The 26,261-nt window shown below is 45.2% G+C and overlaps 1 protein-coding gene across 1 annotated transcript in view; it reads right to left on the bottom strand.

Annotated features, from left to right (window-relative positions):
- Positions 1–26,261, bottom strand: part of LOC139366922 (contactin-associated protein-like 2) — a 302,046-nt gene that overhangs the window by 31,176 nt on the left and 244,609 nt on the right. Inside the window, exons 16-25 of the mRNA XM_071104677.1 lie at positions 17,751–17,907; positions 16,077–16,204; positions 13,812–13,982; positions 10,073–10,291; positions 8,086–8,115; positions 6,593–6,681; positions 6,320–6,467; positions 1,839–2,069; positions 985–1,118; positions 623–716 (exon numbers count right to left, since the gene is read on the bottom strand). Of these exons, the coding sequence (XP_070960778.1) occupies positions 623–716; positions 985–1,118; positions 1,839–2,069; positions 6,320–6,467; positions 6,593–6,681; positions 8,086–8,115; positions 10,073–10,291; positions 13,812–13,982; positions 16,077–16,204; positions 17,751–17,907 (1,401 nt within the window). The remainder of the gene's footprint in view (positions 1–622; positions 717–984; positions 1,119–1,838; positions 2,070–6,319; positions 6,468–6,592; positions 6,682–8,085; positions 8,116–10,072; positions 10,292–13,811; positions 13,983–16,076; positions 16,205–17,750; positions 17,908–26,261) is intronic.

Below are 26,261 nucleotides of genomic sequence, written 5' to 3'. Positions count from 1 at the left end.
CCCAGAACAGAGCAGGACAACCAGGAGTCATGGAAACCAGGAGTCGTGGAAACCAGGAGTCATGGAAACCAGGAGTCATGGAAACCAGGAGTCGTGGAAAACCAGGAGTCATGGAAACCAGGAGGATTGGAAACCAGGAGTCGTGGAAAACCAGGAGTCATGGAAACCAGGAGTCATGGAAACCAGGAGGATTGGAAACCAAAGCAGTGACCAGGAGTAAGGAATACTATACTGCACTAAAGTCTTGTTCAGGAGGGCACAACATTGTGAATGTTGCAGATAGAAATGTCTTGTATAGAGCTGACATGAATCCCTAATATTCTACAGAGGAGCATGCCTGTTCTACATAACATATTTACATCTGAAGCAAAAGGTACCCATTGAACATGTTACAGAACCCAAACCAGACTAAAATGTGTGAAAACCCTGTCTGGCAACAATAGACTTCTTCCATGACCTGGTGTCCTGGTGAAAAACAGTCTTCTAGTTCCCTCTAGTGGACACACAGAGCAACTACAATACATCTGTACAGCTCCTGTTGCTGCTCTCTGAATAGGCCTACATTCTCTGCCAGGGCCAAGCAGACCTCTGTCAAATACACGTATGCGATGCCTGTACTCACCAAATACCTTCCCCAGGAACAATGTCTTGACCAGGTTGAGCTGTGTGTCTGATGCCTCTGGGAGAGAGTAGCTGACAGGGGGGTAGTGGTCCAACTGGAGACGAAGAGAGCATGAGGGAGAGAGAGAAGATCATGATGCAAACCACTGAACCATTTCCATAGTCAATCATCAACATCGTTGTGGATCTTTGTACAAACGGGCCTTCTCATATCCATGAAGCATCAAGCCATTGTAAATCCCTCAAGTCCTGTGACAGTTAGAGAGGCTTTTGTCTCCCTCTTGTGGTTAGAAATGGACATGTCTGAAGTCATCATAGACTATGCTTGGACTGCGGAGAGAAGGTGTGTGTGTGTGTGCATACCTGTATGGTGATAGTCCTGTTGATTCTGGACATGTTGATAGTGTGTGGCTGTCCGTTGGCTAGGTTACGCTGGTCCACGTCTATGGTGAACGGCTCCTTGAGACCGCCCAGGTTATACCGCACCTGGAGAGTTCCTACACACACACACACACACACACACACACACACACACACACACACGCACACGCACACGCACACGCACACACACACCCAATGAGAGACCTTACATAATGCATCTGCAACATACCTGAGAGGCAGAGCCCACGTGTCTGTGTGTGTGTGTTGATAAGTGTGTCTGTATGTGTCAGTGTCTCACCATTCTGCCGTAGCACCAGCCCCAGGTCTGTATGTGTCAGTGTCTCACCATTCTGCCGTAGCACCAGCCCCAGTTCTGTATGTGTCAGTGTCTCACCATTCTGCCGTAGCACCAGCCCCAGGTCTGTATGTGTCAGTGTCTCACCATTCTGCTGTAGCACCAGCCCCAGGTCTGTATGTGTCAGTGTCTCACCATTCTGCCGTAGCACCAGAACCAGGTCTGTATGTGTCAGTGTCTCACATTTCTGCCGTAGCACCAGCCCCAGGTAGTCTTGTGTCAGTGTCTCACCATTCTGCCGTAGCACCAGCCCCAGGTCTGTATGTGTCAGTGTCTCACCATTCTGCCGTAGCACCAGAGCCAGGTAGTCTTGTGTCTGTATGTGTCAGTGTCTCACCATTCTGCCGTAGCACCAGCCCCAGGTCTGTATGTGTCAGTGTCTCACCATTCTGCCGTAGCACCAGCGCCAGGTCTGTATGTGTCAGTGTCTCACCATTCTGCCGTAGCACCAGCCCCAGGTCTGTATGTGTCAGTGTCTCACCATTCTGCCGTAGCACCAGCGCCAGGTAGTCTTGTGTCTTGGAGCTGACGTACAGCAGTATAGCTGGTGTGTTGGACGTACTGAAGCTAAACGCTACTGCTTCTCCTGTCAGATTCACTTCCTGTGCAGTCAAAGGTTGGGCAAGGAACCTTGCGTCCTGATTGGCTGCCGCTGCCTCTGACAGGAAGTTGTATCTCACCAGAGTGCCCGCCTCAAAGAAGCCCCCCACATCTTAGAGAGAGGAGAGAACACATACACGCAGAAGGTCCACTGGTGGGGGCTTTACGGTGAAACGCTTGCTTACAAGCCCTTCCCAACAAAGCAGAGTTTCAAATAGTAACACAACAGGAATAAAACAAAATACATAAAAATGTAGCTATAATCACATTGAGGAGTAGACCACATTTTCTATTTAATATTTTATTTCACCTTTATTTAACCAGGTAGGCTAGTTGAGAACACCTTTATTTAACCAGGTAGGCTAGTTGAGAACACCTTTATTTAACCAGGTAGGCTAGTTGAGAACACCTTTATTTAACCAGGTAGGCTAGTTGAGAACACCTTTATTTAACCAGGTAGGCTAGTTGAGAACACCTTTATTTAACCAGGTAGGCTAGTTGAGAACACCTTAATTTAACCAGGTAGGCTAGTTGAGAACACCTTTATTTAACCAGGTAGGCTAGTTGAGAACACCTTTATTTAACCAGGTAGGCTAGTTGAGAACACCTTTATTTAACCAGGTAGGCTAGTTGAGAACACCTTTATTTAACCAGGTAGGCTAGTTGAGAACACCTTTATTTAACCAGGTAGGCTAGTTGAGAACACCTTTATTTAACCAGGTAGGCTAGTTGAGAACACCTTCATTTAACCAGGTAGGCTAGTTGAGAACACCTTTATTTAACCAGGTAGGCTAGTTGAGAACACCTTTATTTAACCAGGTAGGCTAGTTGAGAACACCTTTATTTAACCAGGTAGGCTAGTAGAGAACACCTTTATTTAACCAGGTAGGCTAGTTGAGAACACCTTTATTTAACCAGGTAGGCTAGTTGAGAACACCTTTATTTAACCAGGTAGGCTAGTTGAGAACACCTTTATTTAACCAGGTAGGCTAGTTGAGAACACCTTTATTTAACCAGGTAGGCTAGTTGAGAACACCTTTATTTAACCAGGTAGGCCAGTTGAGAACACCTTTATTTAACCAGGTAAGCTAGTTGAGAACAAGTTCTCATTTACAACTGCGACCTGGCCAAGATAAAGCGTAGCAATTCGACACATACAACAACACAGAGTTACACATGGAATAAACAAAACATACAGTCAATAATACAGTAGAACAAAAGAAAACAAAAAGTCTATATACAGTGAGTGCAAATGAGGTAAGTTAAGGCAATAAATAGGCCATGGTGGCGAAGTAATTACAATATAGCAATTAAACACTGGAATGGTACATGGGGATGAGGTAGGCAGATAGATGGGCTGTTTACAGATGGGCTATGTACAGGTGCAGTGATCTGTGAGCTGCTCTGACAGCTGGTGACATCAGTCACTGGCTTCATTAATAAGTGCATCGATGACATCCTCCCCATCCGTACGTACATGGAAGCCATGGATTACAGGCAACATCCGCACTGAGCTAAAGGCTAGAGCTGCTGTTTTAAAGGAGCGGGACTCTAATCCAGATGCTGATCAGAAATCCTGCCACGCCCTCCGACAAACCATCAAACAGGCAAAGTGTCAATACAGGACTAAGATCGAATCCTACGGCTCGTCGGATGTGGCAGGGCTTGTAAACTATCACAGATACAAAGGGAAACCCAGCAGAGAGCTGCCCAGTGACTCAAGCCTACCAGACGAGCTAAATACCTTTTCTACGCGCTTCGAGTCTAGCAACACTGAACTATGCATGAGAGCACTAACTGTTCTGGACGACTGTGTGATCACGCCCTCCGTAGTGGATGTGAGCAAGACCTTTAAACAAGTTAACATTCACAAGGCCGCAGGGGCCAGACGGATTACCAGGTCACGTACTCAGAACACGCGCTGACCAACTGGCAAGTGTCTTCACTGACATCTCCTTGACCCAGTCTGTAATTTCCAGCAGACCACCATAGACCCTGTGCCCAAGAACGCCAAAGTAACCTGCCTAAATTACTATCGCCCTGTAGCACTCACATCTGTAGCCATGAAATGCTTTGAAAGGCTGGTTGTGGCTCACATCAACACCAACATCCCAGACACCCTGGACCCACTCCAATTCACATACCGCCCCAACAGATCCACAGATGACACAATCTCTATTGCACACCACAATGCCCTTTCCCACCTGGACAAAAGGAACAACTACGTGAGAATGCTGTTCATTGACTACAGCTCAGTGTTCAACACCATTGTGCCCTCCAAGCTCATCACTAAGCTAAGGACCCTGGGACTAAACACCTCCCTCTGCAACTGGATCCTGGACTTCCTGATGGGCCGCCCCCAGGTGGTAAGGGTAGACAACAATACATCCGCCATGGGGGACCCTCAGGGGTGTGTGTTTAGTCACCTCCGGTACTCCCTGTTCACACATGACTGTGTGGCCACGCACGATTCCAACATCATCATTAAGTTTGCAGACGAAACAACGGCTGTAGGCCTGATCACAGACGACAATAAGACAACCTACATGGAGGAGGTCAGAGACCTGGCCGTGTGGTGCCAGGACAGCAACCTCTCCCTCAGTGTCAGCAAGACAAAGGAGCTGATCATGGACTACAGGAAAAGGAAGGCCGAACACACCTCCATCCCATCGAAGGTGCTGTTGTCGAGCAGGTCGAGAGCTTCAAGTTCCCCAGTGTCCATTCACACATATCAACACAGTCATGAAAAGGGCACGACAACACCTCTTCCCCCTCAGGAGGCTGAAAAGATTTGGCATGGCCCTCAGAACCTCAACATAATTCTACAGCTGCACCACTGAGCGCATCTTGACTGGCTGTATCACCGCTTGGTATAGTAAGTGCTTGGCATCCGACCACAACGTGCAACAGAGGGTAGTGCGTACGATAAGGTATTTGAGGTAGATATGTACATGAAGGCAGAGTAAAGTGACTATTCTTGATACACAAGGGAAACTGTGGAGCGTGAAAAATCCTTCTTTAACCCGTCTCCTCCCCTTCATCAGCACTGATTGAAGTGGATTCAACAAGTGACATCAATAAGGGCTTATACCTGGATTCACCTGGTCAGTCTGTGACATGGAAAGAGCATGTTTTGTATATTCAGTGTATATGGTGTGGATATAAAGTCTGGTGAGTGTATGTAGGGTCAATGCAGATAGTGTTGCAGATAGTTTGGGTACCATTCATTTACTATTTAGCAGTCTGGCTTTTTAGCAGTCTTATGGCTTGGGGAAGAAGCTGTCTCGGCCCTAGTGTACTGGGCTGTCCGCACCACCCTGTCTAGCGCTTTGCGGTCAAGGGCGGTGCATTTCCATACCAAGCGGTGATGCAGCCAGTCAAGATGCTCTCGATGGTGCAGCTGTAGGACTTGTTGAGGATCCTAGGGCCCATGCTAAATCTTTCAGCCTCCTGAGGGGGAAGAGGCGCCGCCGTGCCCTCTTCACGACTGTGTTGGTGTGTGTGGACCATGTTAAGTCCTCAGCAATGTGGACGCCAAGGAACTTGAAGCTCTCTTCCTTCTTCCTCCTATAGTCCACGATCAGCTCCTTGGTCTTACTGACATTGAGGGAGAGGTTGCTATGTCTGTAACTAGAGGCAGCAGAGATGCTGATGAGAATAGAACATCACCCTCTGTTGTAAGCGGTGTGTGTGTGTTGTTCATTACGGAGTCATAGTTGTCTGTCTGTGACCCCAGGGAATGGCAGTACAGTAGCAGCAGAATGAAACAGTCCTGATAATAATATTCTATCTATTCTACCAGGTGTAAATAGGGATATAATGGAAATACGCTTTCGCAATTATGACTGATAATAATATTCTTATTCATATTATGACTGCACTCATATGACACAGACAGGAGAACAGAGGGAGCAGGGGGAGAGGATCCTCTGGAGTATCTGAAGGGTATAACACACACTCACGTGTAGATAAATAAACACACACACTCATGCACACACTAGTTTCCATTACATTCAATACCTCATTTTCAGTTCACACACACACACACAACACTGGGGAGGTCCTTTCATGTCAGCTACTTTGCATATTCCTGTTTTATGTTTTCTATTCCCACATGCTGTCATCTGACACATACTCCCAGTGTCGTCACCCCCGACTGGCGTAAAACACAGGAAAACAAGCTTAAGTTTAGGAAACAAATTAATTCATGTGTCAACTTTCTTGCTATGAAGTCTCACTGCGACTGAGAGAAACCAACTCTTACTTCCGTGTAAATGTTGCCGTTCCCCCGTAAACAAAGGCTGCTGGTTACATCGTCCAATAGCATAGCAGTAATTTCAGGGTTTAGCGATTAGCTCTCACCTTTGGTGCAGAAGGGTCCGTCGTATGCCGTGGCAGTGCAGTCACAGGAGTAGCCATTATATTTCTCCACACACTTTCCTCCGTTCCTGCAGTACATCCCATAACTGGTACAATGACCCTGACAGCCTGGCTTTACACCTGGAGTTACCTAGAGAGAGAGAGAGAGATAGGGAGAGTTTGACTTTTGGAGGCTCTTCATTTGCGTTAATAAAAAGAACAACTTGATGTATTTTTAGATGATGAAATAAAGGAAATCAATCAACCAATCGTCACCTTGGCCCTCTCTTCAAGGTCAAGGGTCACACCATTCATCCTGAGGGAGCGAATGCATCCCAGAAACCCCCTCTGACCTCCTGCTGCACCTAGAGACAGCGAGAGAGAGAGAAGAGAGAGAACAAAGAGAGATAAGATGAATTTTGTGCTAGGAATAGAGATAATTTCCCTTGAGGTTGAGCTTGGGGCATATATGACTGCTGATGGTCGCAGTGACTTAACAGGCCAGAGGAGAGGCGCTCCAGCCCTATTTAACCTCACCTTGGTACTTAATTGATATATTAGTGTGGCTGATTGGCTGGAGATGTCACACACCCATTTAGCCAGATCGACATCAGGCAGACATTGTGGCCCTCCAGGACTGGAGTTGCCCACCACTCAAGTCGTGTGCCAGTGTGTGTTAATGTGTGTGTGTGTGTGTTAATGTGTGTGTGTGTTTTAATGTGTGTGTGTGTGGTGCACTCCTGGCCTCATTCTGGCTGCCTCCATAGGTAAATGACTCTGTAATGATGTACTAATGAACTAGCATATTATATTCATTAGGACAGCACTGTTTAGGGGGAGACCCCCACTTTCACCCCCCCCACACACACACACCCTCACACACAATATCCAGTAGAATACCTTCCCTCTCTGAGCCACACAGTGCATACCAAGGCCAGGAGAGACATTAGCAAGCATGGTCACAGACCAGAAGACCTACCAGTGGCCCTGCATGAAATGGAAAAGACTGCATGGGCATACACTGAAAGTAATCAACTATAGCTATGTATATTATACATCTGTTTCTATACTGACAAACATATACATGCAACATGCAACAATTTCATAGATTTTACTGAGTTACAGTTCATAGAAGGAAGTCACTCAATTGAATTAAATTCATTAGGCCCTAATCTATGGATTTCACATGACTTGGGACCAGGCCCACCCACTGGGGAGCCAGGCCCAGCCAATCAGAATGAGTTTTTCCTCACAAAAGGGCTTTGTTACAGACAGAAATACTCCTCAGTTTCATCAGCTGTCCAGGTGACAGATTCTCTAAAACGATGTTGGAGGTGGCTTATGGTAGAGAAATGATCATTCAATTCTCTGCCAACAGCTCTGGTGGACATTCCTGCAGTCAGCATGCCAATTGCACGCTCCCTAAACTTGAGACATCTGTGGCATTGTGTTGTGTGATAATACTGCACACTTTAGAGTGGCTTTTTATTGTACCCAGCACAAGGTGCACCTGTGTAATTATCATGCTTTTTAAAATCAGTTTCTTGATATGCCACACCTGTCAGGTGGATGGATTATCTTGGCAAAGGAGAAATGCTCACTAAAAGGGATGTAAACAAATGTGTGCCCAAAATTCGAGAGAAATAAGCTTTATGTGCAAATGGAACATTTCTGGGATCTTTCATTTCAGCTCATGAAACATGGGACCAGCACTTTACATGTTGGGTTTATATTTTTGTTCAGTATATTCACATGTTAATGTTACCTACTGTCTTTGCAGGTCAATGAAGCAGGCTTCCCTGTGAGAGTTGCATCACAAACACCGTGTCACACACACACACACATAACACACACATGCAGCGACCGAGCCAGTCACACACACACACATAACACACACATGCAGCGACCGAGCCAGTCACACACACACACATAACACACACATGCAGCGACCGAGCCAGTCACACACACGGTGAGACGAGGAGATGCAACAAATAAAAAAGAGAAACAAAGAGAAAAATAACAACATGAAAAACATGCAGAAAAGGTATGAAATAATGCAATATAATATCAACATTTAAAATAGAACTCATTACCAAATAATATCACACGTAAATAACCCAAATCATGTAGGAACCACCTAGGTGAGATATCCGGCTGTTTTTCCCCCTGTACCTCTGTGTTTAAACACCCGTTTTAGAATGCAAATCACACCCACTGTAGATCCCATCTGAGCCTGATTCAATTTCCCCCGACCAGGCAAATACCCTCACTGCTCTGACACATGCTGATGATCTGCTAGAGAGACACCGTCAGGAGTTTCATAGTGCTCCTCTCTGATCCAACATAAACTAATAGGTCCCATGGCTGTATGGGGGTGATGGAAGAACTGATTGGGTTTAGTTGATGATCTGATGTCGATTAGATTGATAGATTGATCCCCGAGGGGTTATTCAGCGAGTTGGTTCCCTGAAACCTACTATACATGCAGATGAGATAGCCAAACTATGAGTTGTATCAGTCTTTCTAAGCTGTTATTAAAGTTTCCTATCACAAATCAATATGTGCCTGTATGGCTGTGTGGTTAACGGTGGCATATGAAGATCGATTCTATTTACTTTAATTCGATTCAATTCAATACAACTTTATTAATCCCCTCTGGCAATTCAGGAAGCTGCAGTGTGATAATGTTCTTCCATCCAATCCGCCAAAAACTGATGAGGTGATGGAATTTGGAATGTCTTATTGGAATTCAGAACTATCAGATTTTGGAATGTCTGATTGGAATTGAGAAGTGTCTCAACGGAAAATAACTTTTCAGAGTCAGAGAGAGAAAGGAAGGAAGGAAAGATAATTTAATTCAAACTCAGCAGTTTTTCTCTCCATCCTAAATCAAGTTTCATTCCTGTCGTCAGTGTTAAAGTATTGGCAGGTCAGCAGGCTGAGACAGAGGAGTGAAAGGAACAGATAAAGACCAGTCATTCAGCTCTTTAACTTCTGGTCTCCTCTGCTGCTAATGACCTTCACAGTCTTTGTGTCGAGAAGAGAGGGAGCGGAGGAAACAATCCCAATATCACAATGTACATGCAGAGCCATTCTGTGTGTCATAACGAGGACCTAATCCATTGTCTCTGTGTGCTGTTGAAAAGTCTTAATCCTCTGTTACTGTTAATACTCTAACACAGTCATAAAGATTAAGAGTCAGGACTAAGTGAATTAGGTTAGTTGTACTCACATAATTCCTTTAACTTTGTTAACGTCAGCCGTGTGTGTGTGTGAAACAGTGTGATATCTGATGAAACCTCAAGAGCTTATCTTCATTATTCGTGTCAAAGCTTCAGAGAACCTACTTTGGGAAACATAAAGAAACTGTGGCTCTTACTAATTTATTTTACCTTTATTTAACTAGGCAAGTCAGGTAAGAACAAATTCTTATTTTCAATGACAGCCTAGGAACAGTGGGTTAACTGTCTTGTTCAGGGGCAGAACGATGTATTTCTGCCTTGTCAGCTTGGGGATTTGATCTAGCAACCTTTTGGTTACTGGCGCAACACTCTAACCACTAGACTACCTGCCCTTATACTGGCACAAACTATATCACCAACTTATTTCATTTTGTAAAGTAAAAATATTGGCAATACTGTTGAATGAAATTAAAACGTAGCATAGTATTGCACTCTTTTTCTGTTGGTGTGTGAGCGTGCATGTGTGTATGTGTGTGTGTGTGTGTGTGTGTGTATGTGTGTGTCTTACTCTTACCCACATAAAGCTGACTAAACAGCTCTAGTCTTGTGTGTCCCTGTGGAGGGGCGGGACGAGTTTCCCTATAGTTCAGATCCAGCTGTAGCACCGCCTCCTTCACGTTCCGCTCCGCCATCACACGATGCCATTGGTCATCGTTGAGGGGCGTGGCTGAATGGACGGCCAACTCCACGGGACCATTCCCCACATCAAAGGAGAACGAGACAACAGTAGGAGCTTGAGAAGAGGAAGACAACGTTAATCGGCACCATGTCCACAAACGACCAACCACATTGAATCTATTTATTTCAATGCATAAAGTACCTTTGGTTTATAATAGTCAACATTTTTCATCTCATAAGTCATTGTTTTCCAGTTGTCCTCCCTGAAATTCTACAGTTCGATATCTAGTAATGTCTCATTATTTATGTAGAGTCTTTTAACTCTTATAGATTTCAGCTTTACTGTGAATATGATTGCACTCAGTGTTTGATGGCTAATTCACCAAAAGCTAATTCAAAAGCTAATTCACCAAAAGTTTGATAAACACACACCCACGCGCACACACGCACGCACACACACGCACACAAGATGAAAGAGAGAAGTGTGTGTGTGAGTGTGTGTGTGTGTAGAGGAGTGTGTGTGTTGGTAGAGGTGTGTGACTGTGTGTGCGTGTGTGTGTGTGTGTGTGTGTGTGTGTGTGTGTGTGTGTGTGTGTGTGTGTGTGTGTGTGTGTGTGTGTGTGTGTGAGTGTGTGTGTGTGTATAAACATGCCACTAGCCACCTGTTCAGTCCAGATGTTACAACCTAAAGGATGTGTGTGAGTTACTCTCCCTTCTCCCCTCTCAATCACACACTGATCACCAATGTTATAACCAATGTTATAATCTCCTTTTTCTCTCCCTCCAGAAACAACAGAGTCAGTTTAGCCTCTGTTAGCTGAGTGAAACACAGTCAAACACAGAGTCTAAAAACAGAATAACTAATCTCCCTCTTCTCTCCCTCCAGAAACAACAGATAGTCAGTTTAGCCTCTGTTAGCTGAGTGAAACACAGTCAAACACGGAGCCCCAGTGTGAAAACAGACTAACTAATCTATTGTGGGCCTGAGCACGACTTGGACAAACTCCAACAAATCTCCCTCTTCTCTGTCTCCATCTCTCCCTCTATCCCATCCCCCACAACATCTCTCCTTCTCTGTCTCCATCTCTCCCTCTATCCCATCCCCCGCAACATCGCTCCTTCTCTGTCTCCATCTCTCCCTCTATCCCATCCCCCACAACATCTCTCCATCTCTCTCTCTATCCCATCCCCCGCAACATCTCTCCTTCTCTGTCTCCATCTCTCCCTCTATCCCATCCCCCACAACACCTCTCCTTCTCTGTCTCCATCTCTCCCTCTATCCCATCCCCCGCAACATCTCTCCTTCTCTGTCTCCATCTCTCCCTCTATCCCATCCCACGCAACATCTCTCCTTCTCTTAACAAAAGAAAAAAGGACAGGGACACACACCTCACCCTTGAGAGAGTGCTTTGAAAGATGAGAGGCAGAATGGCTGAAAGATGAGAGGCAGAACGGCTGAAAGATGAGAGGCAGAAATAAATGATTTCTACTCCGACAAAATTAATGCTCATTCACAACTCGGAATCACACATGAATATTCAACAACATATTTTCAGAGAGAAAGACATGCCAGCTGGTGGAGGAGGTGTGTAAAGTGTATGTCCTAAGTAGGTGTTATACAGTATTAGTAAGCCAAGATTACGTGCTTCCCCCCAGGTGTCACACCCTTATCTTTTTCGTCTTTGTGCTGGTCTCCTCCCCAATCCAGGTGTCGCCCATCTTCCCCATTATCCCCAGTGTATTTATACCTGTGTTCTCTGTTTGTCTGTTGCCACTGAAAAGCAGGGCCCACCTAGCTTGCCTGGAATTGAGAAGCTTGGCGGTGCGGAGATATTCCAGGTTCTTATGGTCGGTCCACACAATGAACGGATGTTCCGCCCCCCTCAGCCAGTGCCTCCACTCCACCAACGCCATCTTCACCGTGAGAAGCTCACGATTCCACACATCGTAGTTCCTCTCTGTGGCGTTGAGGCATTGGGAGAAGAAGGCGCAGGGATGTAACTTGAGGTGCAGGGCAAAGTTTTGGCCTCCACCACGAACTGGCGGGACGGGTCAGGATGAACCAAGATGGGAACTGTGGTGACATGGTATTTGAGATCTCGGAACGCCCGGTCAGCAGCTGGGAACCACATGAACGGAACCTTGGGAGTGGTGAGTGCAGACAGTGGGAGGCCAGGGTGCTGTACCCCTGGATAAAGCAACGATACAAGTTGGCGAATCCCAGGAAAAATTGCAGCTGCACCCTGGACGTAGGCTGGGGCCAATTCACCACCACTCTCACCTTCCCGGGATCCATCTGTACACTCCCTGCAGCGATGATGTAATCCAGGAAGGAGATGGTGGAGCAAAGGAGTCCGCACTTCTCTGATTTCACAAAAAAATTGTTCTCCAGGAGGCATTGGTGAACCTGCCAGACGTAGAGCACATGTTCTTGGGTGGAGCGGGAGAATACGAGGATTGTCATCGAGGTAGACAAAGAAAAATCGGTTCAACATGTCACTGAGAACATCATTAACTAGAGCCTGGACCACAGCTGGTGCATTGGTAAGGCCAAATGGCATGACCAGATACTCATAGTGACCACTGGCCATGTTGAAGGCAGTCTTCCACTCGTCCCCTTCCCGTATCCACACAAGGTGGTAGGCGTTCCGTAGGCCCAGCTTGGAGAACACGGTGGCACCCTGGAGCGGCTCGAGGCCGAGGAGATTAGTGGTAGGGCCCACCTAGCTTGCCTTTGTCTCCACACCCCTACGGTTGTCGCAATCTTCCCCATTATCCCCAGTGTATTTATACCTGTGTTCTCTGTTTTTCTGTTGCCAGTTTGTTTTGTTTGTCAAGCCTACCAGCGTTTCCCCCTTGCTCCAGTCTGTTTCTAGTTCCTGTTTTCTACTTTTCCCAGTTTTGACTATTCTGCCTGCTCTGACCCTGAGCCTGCCTGCCATTCTATACCTTTTGGACTCTGATCTGGATTCCTGACCTATGCCTGGTCTTGACCTGTCGTTTTGGCTGCCCCCTGTTCGAGTAATACGCTTTTGTTACTTCGACACTGTCTGCATCTGGGTCTTCCCTAAAACGTGATACCAGGTAGCTGGTATACATTACTACTAAACACTGTGCCACAAAATGGTGGGTGGATGAGGTTAGTTGCCCCCATTAAACCTAAAGCTCTTTGAAATTGCTGAAATGTAATTTGTCATCCATCATCAAATTGACAGCCACTCTGGTTAAATAGCCGTCTCGTCGTAAAAGAACTGTGGTTAAATTTGATCCCCAGGAATTTAACATTCTCAATCTGAATCCGATTGAATGGCCATTTAGACATTTAATTTGAGTCATTAGAGCATAGGCACATAAAGCATATGACATGTCAATCATCTCTTAAGAGCCACATAGAGAACTAAGGGGAAACTGTCTCAGAAAAGTTTTACAGTCTGAACAGAAACTTCAGATGTTTTATACAGTGCAGGAAGGGTGGAGGGTTGTAGAGGGAAAAAGGGAGAAACGAAAACAGATGAAAGAGAGAGAGAACGTCCTCCTGAAAATACAGAGAGGTCAATGAAAGGAGAAACATGGGAAGAAGAAGAAGCCGCGGAACAAAAGACGGCCAAAAGAGAGAAAAAGGTCCAGTAACTAACATTTGAGTTCGAGGCGTATGAAGTCAGTGTTGCCGAGATTTTCCAGGAACACCCCGTAGGGAGCGCTGGTCTTGAAGTAGAAGGAGATGTCTGCGCTGGTCTCTCCCTGGAAGGTGGAGAAATGCAGGTAGGAGGAGGGCGTGGTGAACGACGCCGCGTTCCAGTAGTTATCTGGGAAAAAGCAGAGGAAACGCAGAGAGATAGAAGAGGAGAAAGAGACACAGAGAATGTCAGATGACCTTTGTACGAGCAAAAGCTCATGGCACGGGGTTCAGCTTTTCAATTAATCTCTCTCTTTCTCTCTCTCTGTCTCGCTCTGTTTCTCTCTGTCGCTCTCTCTCTTTCTCTCTCTGCATATTTTTGGCAGGAGGAGGGGGAAGATGATAAAGAAGGAAAAGAGGAGAGGACAGATAATGTGAGAGAGAAAGAGAGAGAAAGAGCATGTATGTTATCGATTCAGTGAGATCTATGTGAAGCTCCAAAAGGACGGTCTCTTCACACAGAGACACGAGACTGTGACTGTGTGTATGTGTGTGTGGTGGCAGATGCATCTGTCACTTCCAGCCGTGCCCTGAATAACATTAAATCTCTCTCCCTCACCCTTCTCTGTCCCGCTCCCCTCGCTTTTTATCGCTCTCTTTCCCTCCTCTCTCGGTTTCCGTTTCTCTCTCTCGGATTCCCACTATCTCTGTCCCCCCCCTCTCTCTCTCTCCCTCTCTCTATCTCTCTCTATCTCTCTCTCTCTCTCTCTCTCTCTCTCTGTCCCCCCCTCTCCCTCTCTCTCTGCCCCCCCCCCTCTCTCTCTCTCTCTCGGTTCCCCTCTCTCTCTCTCTCTCTCGGTTCCCCTCTCTCTCTCTCTCTCTCTCTCTTTCTCTCTGTCCCCCCCCTCTCTCTCTCTGTTTCCCCCTCTCTCTCTCTCTCTCTCTCTCTCGGTTCCCCTCTCTCTCTCTCTCTCTCTCTCTCTCTCTCTCTCTCTCTCTCTCTGTCCCCCCCTCTCTCTCTCTCTCTCTCTCTCTCTCTCTCTCTCTGTTTCCCCCCCTCTCTCTCTCTCTCTCTCTCTCGGTTTCCCTCTCTCTCTCTCTCTCTCTCGGTTTCCTTCTCTCTCTCTCTCTCTCTCTCTCTCTGTTCCCCCCCTCTCTCTCTCTGTTCCCACCCCCCTCTCTCTCTCGGTTTCCCTCTGTCTCTCTGTTCCCCCCCCCTCTCTCTCCCTCTCTCTCGGTTTCCCTCTCTCTCTCTCTCTCTCTCTCTCTCTCTCTCTCTCTCTCTCTCTCTCTCTCTCTCTCTCTCTCTCTCCCTCTCTCTCGGTTTCCCACTCTCTCTCTGATTCCCCCTCTCTCTCTAAGCCTCTCTGCTCTGGGATGGGAAGTGGTGCTGGGGAAGAGGTAGAGTCCAGTGCTGTCACAGAGGAGAGCTTATCACACTGCACCAGAAGCCACACACACACATACACACACACTCTTTCAGCTATGTTTGAGGGTCGAATCCTTTGTCCTACATCATGTGGACATGGTAATGATGAAGTTTAAAAGGGACAGAAAAGTTATATAATTCTCTTTCTGTCATTCTTCCATTCGTTTCTCCTTTTAAGTGTGTAAAAAGTGCCTTTTAGGTGTATAATTTAGTAAAATGTTATATTATTTTTATCAAAGTCCTCTAATTATATTACTCTCAAGAGAAAAAGATGAAAAAATGTCCAGACATTTTTTATCATAGAAGACCCATATTATATTGAATACGTGGGCGTATGTGTGTATGACACTCACTCTTACACACACACACTCGCTCACACAAACATACACACGCACATATACGCACGAACACACACACACACACACTTCATTAGCAACCATTGCAGCACTCATCTCTGTTCTCCAAACTATAGCCAACCATCGAAGACGTTACTCAATTACCCATGACAACCCATTAACTGTCAGCCAATCATCATTAGTCTTACTGAGTCATAACTCTATACGGCCAATAAAACGTATCAATCATATGAGGTGGAGCTACTCAAATGTGAAATGTTTAATATATCTTTAATATGTCATAATGAATATATTTTACATCTCAATGCTTGGCCATCTCCATCCTCATTATCCTGCTCCCATATCTAATTCTGGTGTAACTTGGTCCATAGGTTGGGGGCAATAAATGGACACACACACACACACACACACACACACACACACACACACACACACACACACACACACACACACACAATTATCATTCACTATTAATAACAGTTTGAGGTGCGGAACTCACGGTCTCCTTGACAACGGAGTGGCCCGATGGTGAGCTTGGCCTCTGAACCCTGCCGGTTGGTGTCACCCACGGCAACCTGACTGACTGGCAGATGGTCCTTATACACTAACAGGCCACTGTCCTCTCTCCTGGGGAGGAGAAGAATGAACAGATGAATGGAGGGGAGGAAATAAAGGAGATAGTTCTATGTTAGATAGTGATCCAGATCGTAATACTAGATAGTATTTATCTAGATTCTTGCGTAAAGAGAAGAAAGATTGTGGAATGAAGGACAGAGAGAGAGACAGAGGAGAAAAAAAGGGGTTAAGCGTTAATAACTTTGAAATGAATTGTCTCTGTCTTCTGAAGCAACCTGTATTCATCCTCATTATCTGCTTGATGTTCTACGCCTTTTATGAGGACTAATATGCTGATGACACAATGAGAGCACTCACTGTGAGGCCAAGTGTGTGTGTGTGTGTGTGTGTGTTGATCCCAACATTATGAGGAGAAATAGAGATGTGTGTGTGATGATCCCAACATTATGAGGGGAAATTGAGATGTGTGTGTGTGTGTGTGTGTGTGTGTGTGTGTGTGTGATGATCCCAACATTATGAGGGGAAATAGAGATGTGTGTGTGTGTGATGATCCCAACATTATGAGGGGAAATAGAGATGTGTGTGTGTGTGATGATCCCAACATTATGAGGGGAAATAGAGATGTGTGTGTGTGATGATCCCAACATTATGAGGGGAAATAGAGATGTGTGTGTGACATAGCTCCGGAGAAAAAAACATGAAAACACACATTATTAATGGAAAGAGAGAGAGCCACAAAATAATACTAATCTGTTACTGTAAAAAGAGACCGAGAGAGAAGGAAAGAGAGACAGGGAGATGGGAAGAGAGACAGGGAGATGGGAAGAGAGACAGGGAGATGGGAAGAGAGACAGGGAGATGGGAAGAGAGACAGGGAGATGGGAAGAGAGAGGGGGAGAGGAAGAGAGACAGGGAGATGGGAAGAGAGACAGGGAGATGGGAAGAGAGACAGGGAGATGGGAAGAGAGAGGGGGAGAGGAAGAGAGACAGGGAGATGGGAAGAGAGACAGGGAGATGGGAAGAGAGACAGGGAGATGGGAAGAGAGACAGGGAGATGGGAAGAGAGAGGGGGAGAGGAAGAGAGACAGGGAGATGGGAAGAGAGACAGGGAGATGGGAAGAGAGACAGGGAGATGGGAAGAGAGACAGGGAGATGGGAAGAGAGACAGGGAGATGGGAAGAGAGACAGGGAGATGGGAAGAGAGACAGGGAGATGAGAAAAGAGACAGGGAGATGGGAAGAGAGAGGGGGAGAGGAAGAGAGAAAATGATAGAGCGAGAGAAGAATAAATAAATGATAGAGAGAGAGGAAACACAACGTTGTGTTATTATTGGAGGAGGGGAGACATCGCTCACTGCCTCAACACCCAACACATACCCTGTTGTTTCTGTCAAATTTACATTCAATAAATCAGTCATTCAGCAGACACTCTTTTCACAAACGCATTCAGAGGAGGCCACAAAAAGCTCATCATACGAATATTGAAAATGCAGAAACACATGCAAATGTGACTGCACACACACACACACACACACACACACACACACACACACACACACACACACACACACACACACACACCCCATGCCTGTACTCACCATTGTTTGTGGTCAGCGTCACAGTTACAGTCGTATTTGGGGTCAGTACAGTTCCTGTCGATACCACAGGAACACTTCTGTATCCCCGGCCCTGATCCTCCCCAGTAGAAATGTTTCTCATTGCTCCTACCCACCCACCATGTGTAGGGGGTTCCCTCTGAAGAGACACACACACACACAGATATTAGTATAAAAACACAGATTACCAATCTAAGTCTCTCTTTCTTTAACCTTTAACCTTTAACCTTTATTTACAGTGCCTTGCGAAAGTATTCGGCCCCCTTGAACTTTGCAACCTTTTGCCACATTTCAGGCTTCAAACATAAAGATATAAAACTGTATTTTTTTGTGAAGAATCAACAACAAGTGGGACACAATCATGAAGTGGAACGACATTTATTGGATATTTCAAACTTTTTTAACAAATCAAAAACTGAAAAATTGGGCGTGCAAAATTATTCAGCCCCTTTACTTTCAGTGCAGCAAACTCTCTCCAGAAGTTCAGTGAGGATCTCTGAATGATCCAATGTTGACCTAAATGACTAATGATGATAAATACAATCCACCTGTGTGTAATCAAGTCTCCGTATAAATGCACCTGCACTGTGATAGTCTCAGAGGTCCGTTAAAAGCGCAGAGAGCATCATGAAGAACAAGGAACACACCAGGCAGGTCCGAGATACTGTTGTGAAGAAGTTTAAAGCCGGATTTGGATACAAAAAGATTTCACAAGCTTTAAACATCCCAAGGAGCACTGTGCAAGCGATAATATTGAAATGGAAGGAGTATCAGACCACTGCAAATCTACCAAGACCTGGCCGTCCCTCTAAACTTTCAGCTCATACAAGGAGAAGACTGATCAGAGATGCAGCCAAGAGGCCCATGATCACTCTGGATGAACTGCAGAGATCTACAGCTGAGGTGGGAGACTCTGTCCATAGGACAACAATCAGTCGTATATTGCACAAATCTGGCCTTTATGGAAGAGTGGCAAGAAGAAAGCCATTTCTTAAAGATATCCATAAAAGTGTTGTTTAAAGTTTGCCACAAGCCACCTGGGAGACACACCAAACATGTGGAAGAAGGTGCTCTGGTCAGATGAAACCAAAATTGAACTTTTTGGCAACAATGCAAAACGTTATGTTTGGCGTAAAAGCAACACAGCTGAACACACCATCCCCACTGTCAAACATGGTGGTGGCAGCATCATGGTTTGGGCCTGCTTTTCTTCAGCAGGGACAGGGAAGGTGGTTAAAATTGATGGGAAGATGGATGGAGCCAAATACAGGACCATTCTGGAAGAAAACCTGATGGAGTCTGCAAAAGACCTGAGACTGGGACGGAGATTTGTCTTCCAACAAGACAATGATCCAAAACATAAAGCAAAATCTACAATGGAATGGTTCAAAAATAAACATATCCAGGTGTTAGAATGGCCAAGTCAAAGTCCAGACCTGAATCCAATCGAGAATCTGTGGAAAGAACTGAAAACTGCTGTTCACATCCAACCTCACTGAGCTCGAGCTGTTTTGCAAGGAGGAATGGGAAAAAAAATTCAGTCTCTCGATGTGCAAAACTGATAGAGACATACCCCAAGCGACTTACAGCTGTAATCGCAGCAAAAGGTGGCGCTACAAAGTATTAACTTAAGGGGGCTGAATAATTTTGCACGCCCAATTTTTCCGTTTTTGATTTGTTAAAAAAGTTTGAAATATCCAATAAATGTCGTTCCACTTCATGATTGTGTCCCACTTGTTGTTGATTCTTCACAAAAAAATACAGTTTTATATCTTTATGTTTGAAGCCTGAAATGTGGCAAAAGGTCGCAAAGTTCAAAGGGGCCGAATACTTTCGCAAGGCACTGTAACTAGGCAAGTTAGTTATAATGACAGCCTACCCCAGCCAAACCCAGATGACACTGGGACAATTGTGCGCCACCCACCAAATCACAGCCAGATGTGACACAGCCTGGATTCAAACCAGGGACTGTAGTGACGCCTCTTGCACTGAGATGCAGTGCCTTAGACCACTGCGCCACTCGGGATTGCACTCTGTGCAAAACATTAGGAGCACCGTCCTAATATTGAGTTGCCCTCAGAACAGCCTCAATTCGTTTGGGCATGGACTCTACAAGGTGTCGAAAGCGTTCCACAGGGATGCTGGCCCATGTTGATTCCAATGCTTCCCACAGTTGTGTCAAGTTGGCTGGATGTCATAGTATGGATATAGTTAGTATGGATATAGTTAGTATGGATATAGTTAGTATGCTCATTGGTCATAGTGTGGATATAGTTAGTATGGACATAGTTAGTATGGATATAGTTAGTATGCTCATTGGTCATAGTATGGATGTAGTCAGTATGGATATAGTTAGTATGCTCGTTGGTCATAGTATGGATGTAGTCAGTATGGATATAGTTAGTATGCTCATTGGTCATAGTATGGATATAGTTAGTATGTTTATTGGTCATAGTATGGATATAGTTAGTATGTTTATTGGTCATAGTATGGATGTAGTCAGTATGCTCATTGGTCATAGTATGGATATAGTTAGTATGGATATAGTCAGTATGGATATAGTTAGTATGGATATAGTTAGTATGGATATAGTCAGTATGGATGTAGTTAGTATGGATATAGTTAGTATGCTCATTGGTCATAGTATGGATATGTCCGTAAACACACCGGCCAGCTGGTCTGCGCATGCTCTGAGGGCGCGGCTGGGGATGCCGTCTGGGTATAGTCCGTATGTCAGAGCTCCCGAATGTCGTACTAAATAGATGACATCACCGAAGTCGAGGATCGGTAGGATGGTCAGTTTTACGAGGGTATGTTTGGCAGCATGAGCGAAGGATGCTTTGTTGCGATTTAGGAAGCCGATTCTAGATTTAATTTTGGATTGGAGATGCTTAATGTGAGTCTGGAAGGAGAGTTTACAGTCTAACCAGACACCTAGGTATTTGTGGTTGTCCACATATTCTAAGTCAGAACCGTCCAGAGTAGTGATGCTGGACGGGCGGGTAGGTGCAGGCAGTGATCGATTGAATAGCATGCAATTAGTTTTACTTGCGTTTAAGAGCAGTTGGAGGCCACGGAAGGAGAGTTGTATGGCATTGAAGCTCGTCTGGAGGTTAGTTAATACAGTGTCCAAAGAAGGGCCAGAAGTATACAGAATGGTGTCGTCTGCATAGAGGTGTATCAGAGAATCACCAGCAGCAAGAGTGACATCATTGATATGTACAGAGAAGAGAGTCGGACCGATGATTGAACCCTGTGGCACCCTCATAGAGACTGCCAGAGGTCCGGACAACAGGTCCTCCGATTTGACACACTGAACTCTATCAGAGAAGTAGTTGGTAAACCAGGCGATGCAGTCATTTGAGAAACTAAGGCTGTCGAGTCTGCCAATAAGAATGTGGTGATGGACAGAGTCAAAAGCCTTGGCCAGGTCGATGAATACGGCTGCACAGTAATGTCTCTTATTGATGCCGGTTATGATGTCGTTTAGGACCTTGAGTGTGGCTGAGGTGCACTCATGATCAGCTCTGAAACCAGATTGCATAGCGGAGAAGGTACGGTGGGATTCGAAATGGTCGTTAATCTTTTTCTTAACTTGGCTTTTGAAGACAGCGTAGGATATACAGTGCCTTGCGAAAGTATTCGGCCCCCTTGAACTTTGCGACCTTTTGCCACATTTCAGGCTTCAAACATAAAGATATAAAACTGTATTTTTTTGTGAAGAATCAACAACAAGTGGGACACAATCATGAAGTGGAACGACATTTATTGGATATTTCAAACTTTTTTAACAAATCAAAAACTGAAAAATTGGGCGTGCAAAATTATTCAGCCCCTTTACTTTCAGTGCAGCAAACGCTCTCCAGAAGTTCAGTGAGGATCTCTGAATGATCCAATGTTGACCTAAATGACTAATGATGATAAATACAATCCACCTGTGTGTAATCAAGTCTCCGTATAAATGCACCTGCACTGTGATAGTCTCAGAGGTCCGTTAAAAGCACAGAGAGCATCATGAAGAACAAGGAACACACCAGGCAGGTCGGAGATACTGTTGTGAAGAAGTTTGGATACGAAAATATTTCCCAAGCTTTAAACATCCCAAGGAGCACTGTGCAAGAGATAATATTGAAATGGAAGGAGTATCAGACCACTGCAAATCTACCAAGACCTGGCCGTCCCTCTAAACTTTCAGCTCATACAAGGAGAAGACTGATCAGAGATGCAGCCAAGAGGCCCATGATCACTCTGGATGAACTGCAGAGATCTACATCTGAGGTGGGAGACTCTGTCCATAGGACAACAATCAGTCGTATATTGCACAAATCTGGCCTTTATGGAAGAGTGGCAAGAAGAAAGCCATTTCTTAAAGATATCCATAAAAAGTGTTGTTTTAAGTTTGCCACAAGCCACCTGGGAGACACACCAAACATGTGGAAGAAGGTGCTCTGGTCCGATTAAACCAAAATTGAACTTTTTGGCAACAATGCAAAACGTTATGTTTGGCATAAAAGCAACACAGCTCATCACCCTGAACACACCATCCCCACTGTCAAACATGGTGGTGGCAGCATCATGGTTTGGGCCTGCTTTTCTTCAGCAGGGACAGGGAAGATGGTTAAAATTGATGGGAAGATGGATGGAGCCAAATACAGGACCATTCTGGAAGAAAACCTGATGGAGTCTGCAAAACCTGACCTGAGACTGGGACGGAGATTTGTCTTCCAACAAGACAATGATCCAAAACATAAAGCAAAATCTACAATGGAATGGTTCAAAAATAAACATATCCAGGTGTTAGAATGGCCAAGTCAAAGTCCAGACCTGAATCCAATCGAGAATCTGTGGAAAGAACTGAAAACTGCTGTTCACAAATGCTCTCCTTCCAACCTCACTGAGCTCGAGCTGTTTTGCAAGGAGGAATGGGAAAAAATGTCAGTCTCTCGATGTGCAAAACTGATAGAGACATACCCCAAGCGACTTACAGCTGTAATCGCAGCAAAAGGTGGCGCTACAAAGTATTAACTTAAGGGGGCTGAATAATTTTGCACGCCCAATTTTTCAGTTTTTGATTTGTTAAAAAAGTTTGAAATATCGTTCCACTTCATGATTGTGTCCCACTTGTTGTTGATTCTTCACAAAAAAATACAATTTTATATCTTTATATCTTTATAGCAAAGTTCAAGGGGGCCGAATACTTTCGCAAGGCACTGTATATAGGTCTGTAGCAGTTTGGGTCTAGAGTGTCATCCTCTTTGAAGAGGATGACGACCGCGGCAGTTTTCCAATCTTTGGGAATCTCAGATGATACGAAAGAGTGGTTGAACAGGTTAGTAATAGGGGTTGCAACAATTTCGGCAGATAATTTTAGAAAGAGAGGGTCCGGATTGTCTAGCCCGGCTGATTTGTAGGGGTCCAGATTTTGCAGCTTTTTCAGAACATCAGCTATCTGGATTTGGGTGAAGGAGAAATGGTGGGTTGCTGTGGAGGGTGCCGAGCAGTTGACCGGGGTAGGTGTAGCCAGGTGGAAAGCATGGCCAGCCGTAGAGAAATGCGTATTGAAATTCTCAATTATAGTGGATTTATCGGTGGTGACAGCGTTTCCTAGCCTCAGAGCAGTGGGCAGCTGGGAGGAGGTGCTCTTATTCTCCATTGACTTTACAGTGTCCCAGAACATTTTTGAGTTAGTACTACAGGTTGCAAATTTCTCTTTGGAAAAGCTAGCCTTAACTTTCCTAACTGCCTGTGCATATTTGTTGCATATCACAGGGGCTATTCGATGCTAATGCAGAAAGCCACAGGATGTTTTTGTGCTGGTCAAGTGCAGACAGGTCTGGAGTGAAACTATATCTATTCCTAGTTCTACATTTTTTGAATGGGGCATGCTTATTTACGATGGTGAGGAAGGCACTTTTAAAGAATAGCCAGGCATCATCTACTGACGGGATGAGGTTAATGTCATTCCAGGATACCACGGCCAGGTCGATTAGAAAGGCCTGCTTGCAGAAATGTTTTAGGGAGCGTTTGACAGTGATGAGGAGTTGTCGTTTGGTCGCACAAGGGTGCGTTCTGAGCCCTCTCCTGTACTCCCTGTTCACCCACGACTGCGTGGCCATGCACGCCTCCAACTCTATCATCAAGTTGCAGACGACACTACAGTGGTAGGCTTGATTACCAACAATGAAGAGACGGCCTACAGGGAGGAGGTGCAGGCCCTTGGAGTGTGGTGTCAGGAAAATAACCTCACACTCAACGTCAACAAAACAAAGGAGATGATTGTGGACTTCAGGAAACAGCAGAGGGAGCACCCCCCCTATCCACATTGAAGGGACAGTAGTGGAGAGGGTAGTAAGTTTTAAGTTCCTCGGCGTACACATCACAGACAAACTGAATTGGTCCACCCACACAGACAGCATGGTGAAGAAGGTGCAGCAGCGCCTCTTCAACCTTAGGAGGCTGAAGAAATTTGGCTTGTCACCAAAAGCACTCACAAACTTTTACAGATGCACAATCGAGAGCATCCTGTCGGGCTGTATCACCGCCTGGTATGGCAACTGCTCCACCCACAACCGTAATGAGGGTAGTGAGGTCTGCACAACGCATCACCGGGGGCAAACTTCCTGCCCTCCAGGACACCTACACCACCCTATGTCACAGGAAGGCCATAAAGATCATCAAGGACAACAACCACCCAAGCCACTGCCTGTTCACCCCGCTATCATCCAGAAGGCGAGGTCAGTACAGATGCATCAAAGCAGCTTCTATGTCAAGGACATCAGACTGTTAAACAGCCACCACTAACATTGAGTGGCTGCTGCCAACATACTGACTCAACTCCAGCCACTTTAATAATGGAAAAATGTATCACTAGCCACTTTAATAATGGAAAAATGTATCACTAGCCACTTTAAACAATGCCACTTAATATAATGTTTACATACCCTACATTACTCATCTCATATGTATATACTGTACTCTATACCATCTACTGCATCTTGCCTATGCCGTTCTGTACCATCACTCATTCATATATCTTTATGTACATATTCTTCATCTCTTTACACTTGTGTGTATAAGGTAGTTGTTGTGAAATTGTTAGGTTAGATTACGCGTTGGTTATTACTGCATTGTCGGAACTAGAAGCACAAGCATTTTGCTACACTCGCATTAACATCTGCTAAACATGTGTATGTTACAAATACAATTTGATTTGATTTGATTTGTTTACGGATTTGGAGTTGTACCTGGTAGGTTCATTGATAATTTGTATGAGATTGAGGGCATCAAGCTTAGATTGTAGGATGGCCGGGGTTTTAAGCATGTCCCAGTTTAGGTCACCTAGTAGCACGAGCTCAGAAGATAGATGGGAGGCAATCAATTCACATATGGTATCGATGGCACAGCTGGGGGCAGAGGGAGGTCTATAACAAGCAGCAACAGTGAGAGACTTGTTTCTGGAAAGGTGAAATTTTAGAAGTAGAAGCAAGAATTGTTTGGGTACAGACTTGGATAGTAATACACAACTCTGCAGGATATCTTTGCAGTAGATTTCAACACCGCCCCCTTTGGCAGTTCTATCTTGGCGGAAAATGTTATAGTTAGCGATGGAGATTTCAGGGTTTTTGGTGTTTTTTCTAAGCCAGGATTCAGACACGGTTAAGACATCCGGTTTGTCAGAGTGTGCTAAAGCAGTGAGTAAAACAAACTTAGGGAGTAGGCTTCTAATGTTAACATGCATGAAACCAAGGCTTTTACGGTTACAGAAGTCAACAAATGAGAGCACCTGGAGAGTGGGAGTGGAGACAGGCACTGCAGGACATGTATTAACCTCTACATTACCAGAGGAACAGAGGAGAAGTAGGATAAGGGTACGGCTAAATGCTATACGAACTGGCCGTCTAGCACGTTCAGAACAGAGAGTAAAAGGAGCAGGTTTCTGAGCACGATAGCATAGATTCAAGGCATAGTGTACAGACAAAGGTAAGGTAGGATGTGAGTACATTGGAGGTAAACCTAGGCATCTATACAGGAGAGCAGATCGATAGATGGACAACAGATTGATACAGGGAGAGCAGATCGATAGATGGAAAACAGATTGATACGGGGAGAGCAGATCGATAGAGGGACAACAGATTGATACGGGGAGAGCAGATCGATACAGGAAGCATTCCTCAGAAGATACCTAGCTACAGTATACTGTAAGGAGACTGGGACATGAGCAGGACAGGAGAGAATATCTCAAACAGTTTCTGTACAATGTGTGTGAGTGTGTGTGTGTGTTGCCACTTGCTATCCATGTGGTTAAGGACAGGGCTACAGCTTCCTAATGAGCTGGAAATAATATTTTCTAGACACCATTAGGGCTCTGATGGCTGGGGTCTGCTGTCACTAACATGTATATGAAGAGTCAGTCCGGATGCCATTAAAGTTCCATCGGCCTGCCACTCCAACAGGGATACAAACACTATGGCGCCCATTATGGCTCTGATGACC

The sequence above is a fragment of the Oncorhynchus clarkii genome, chromosome 15 (genome assembly GCF_045791955.1).
Source record: "Oncorhynchus clarkii lewisi isolate Uvic-CL-2024 chromosome 15, UVic_Ocla_1.0, whole genome shotgun sequence".
Lineage (NCBI taxonomy): Eukaryota > Metazoa > Chordata > Actinopteri > Salmoniformes > Salmonidae > Oncorhynchus > Oncorhynchus clarkii.
The sequence above is the reverse complement of the archived record's forward strand: the minus strand, read 5'-3'. Positions and strand labels throughout refer to the sequence as shown.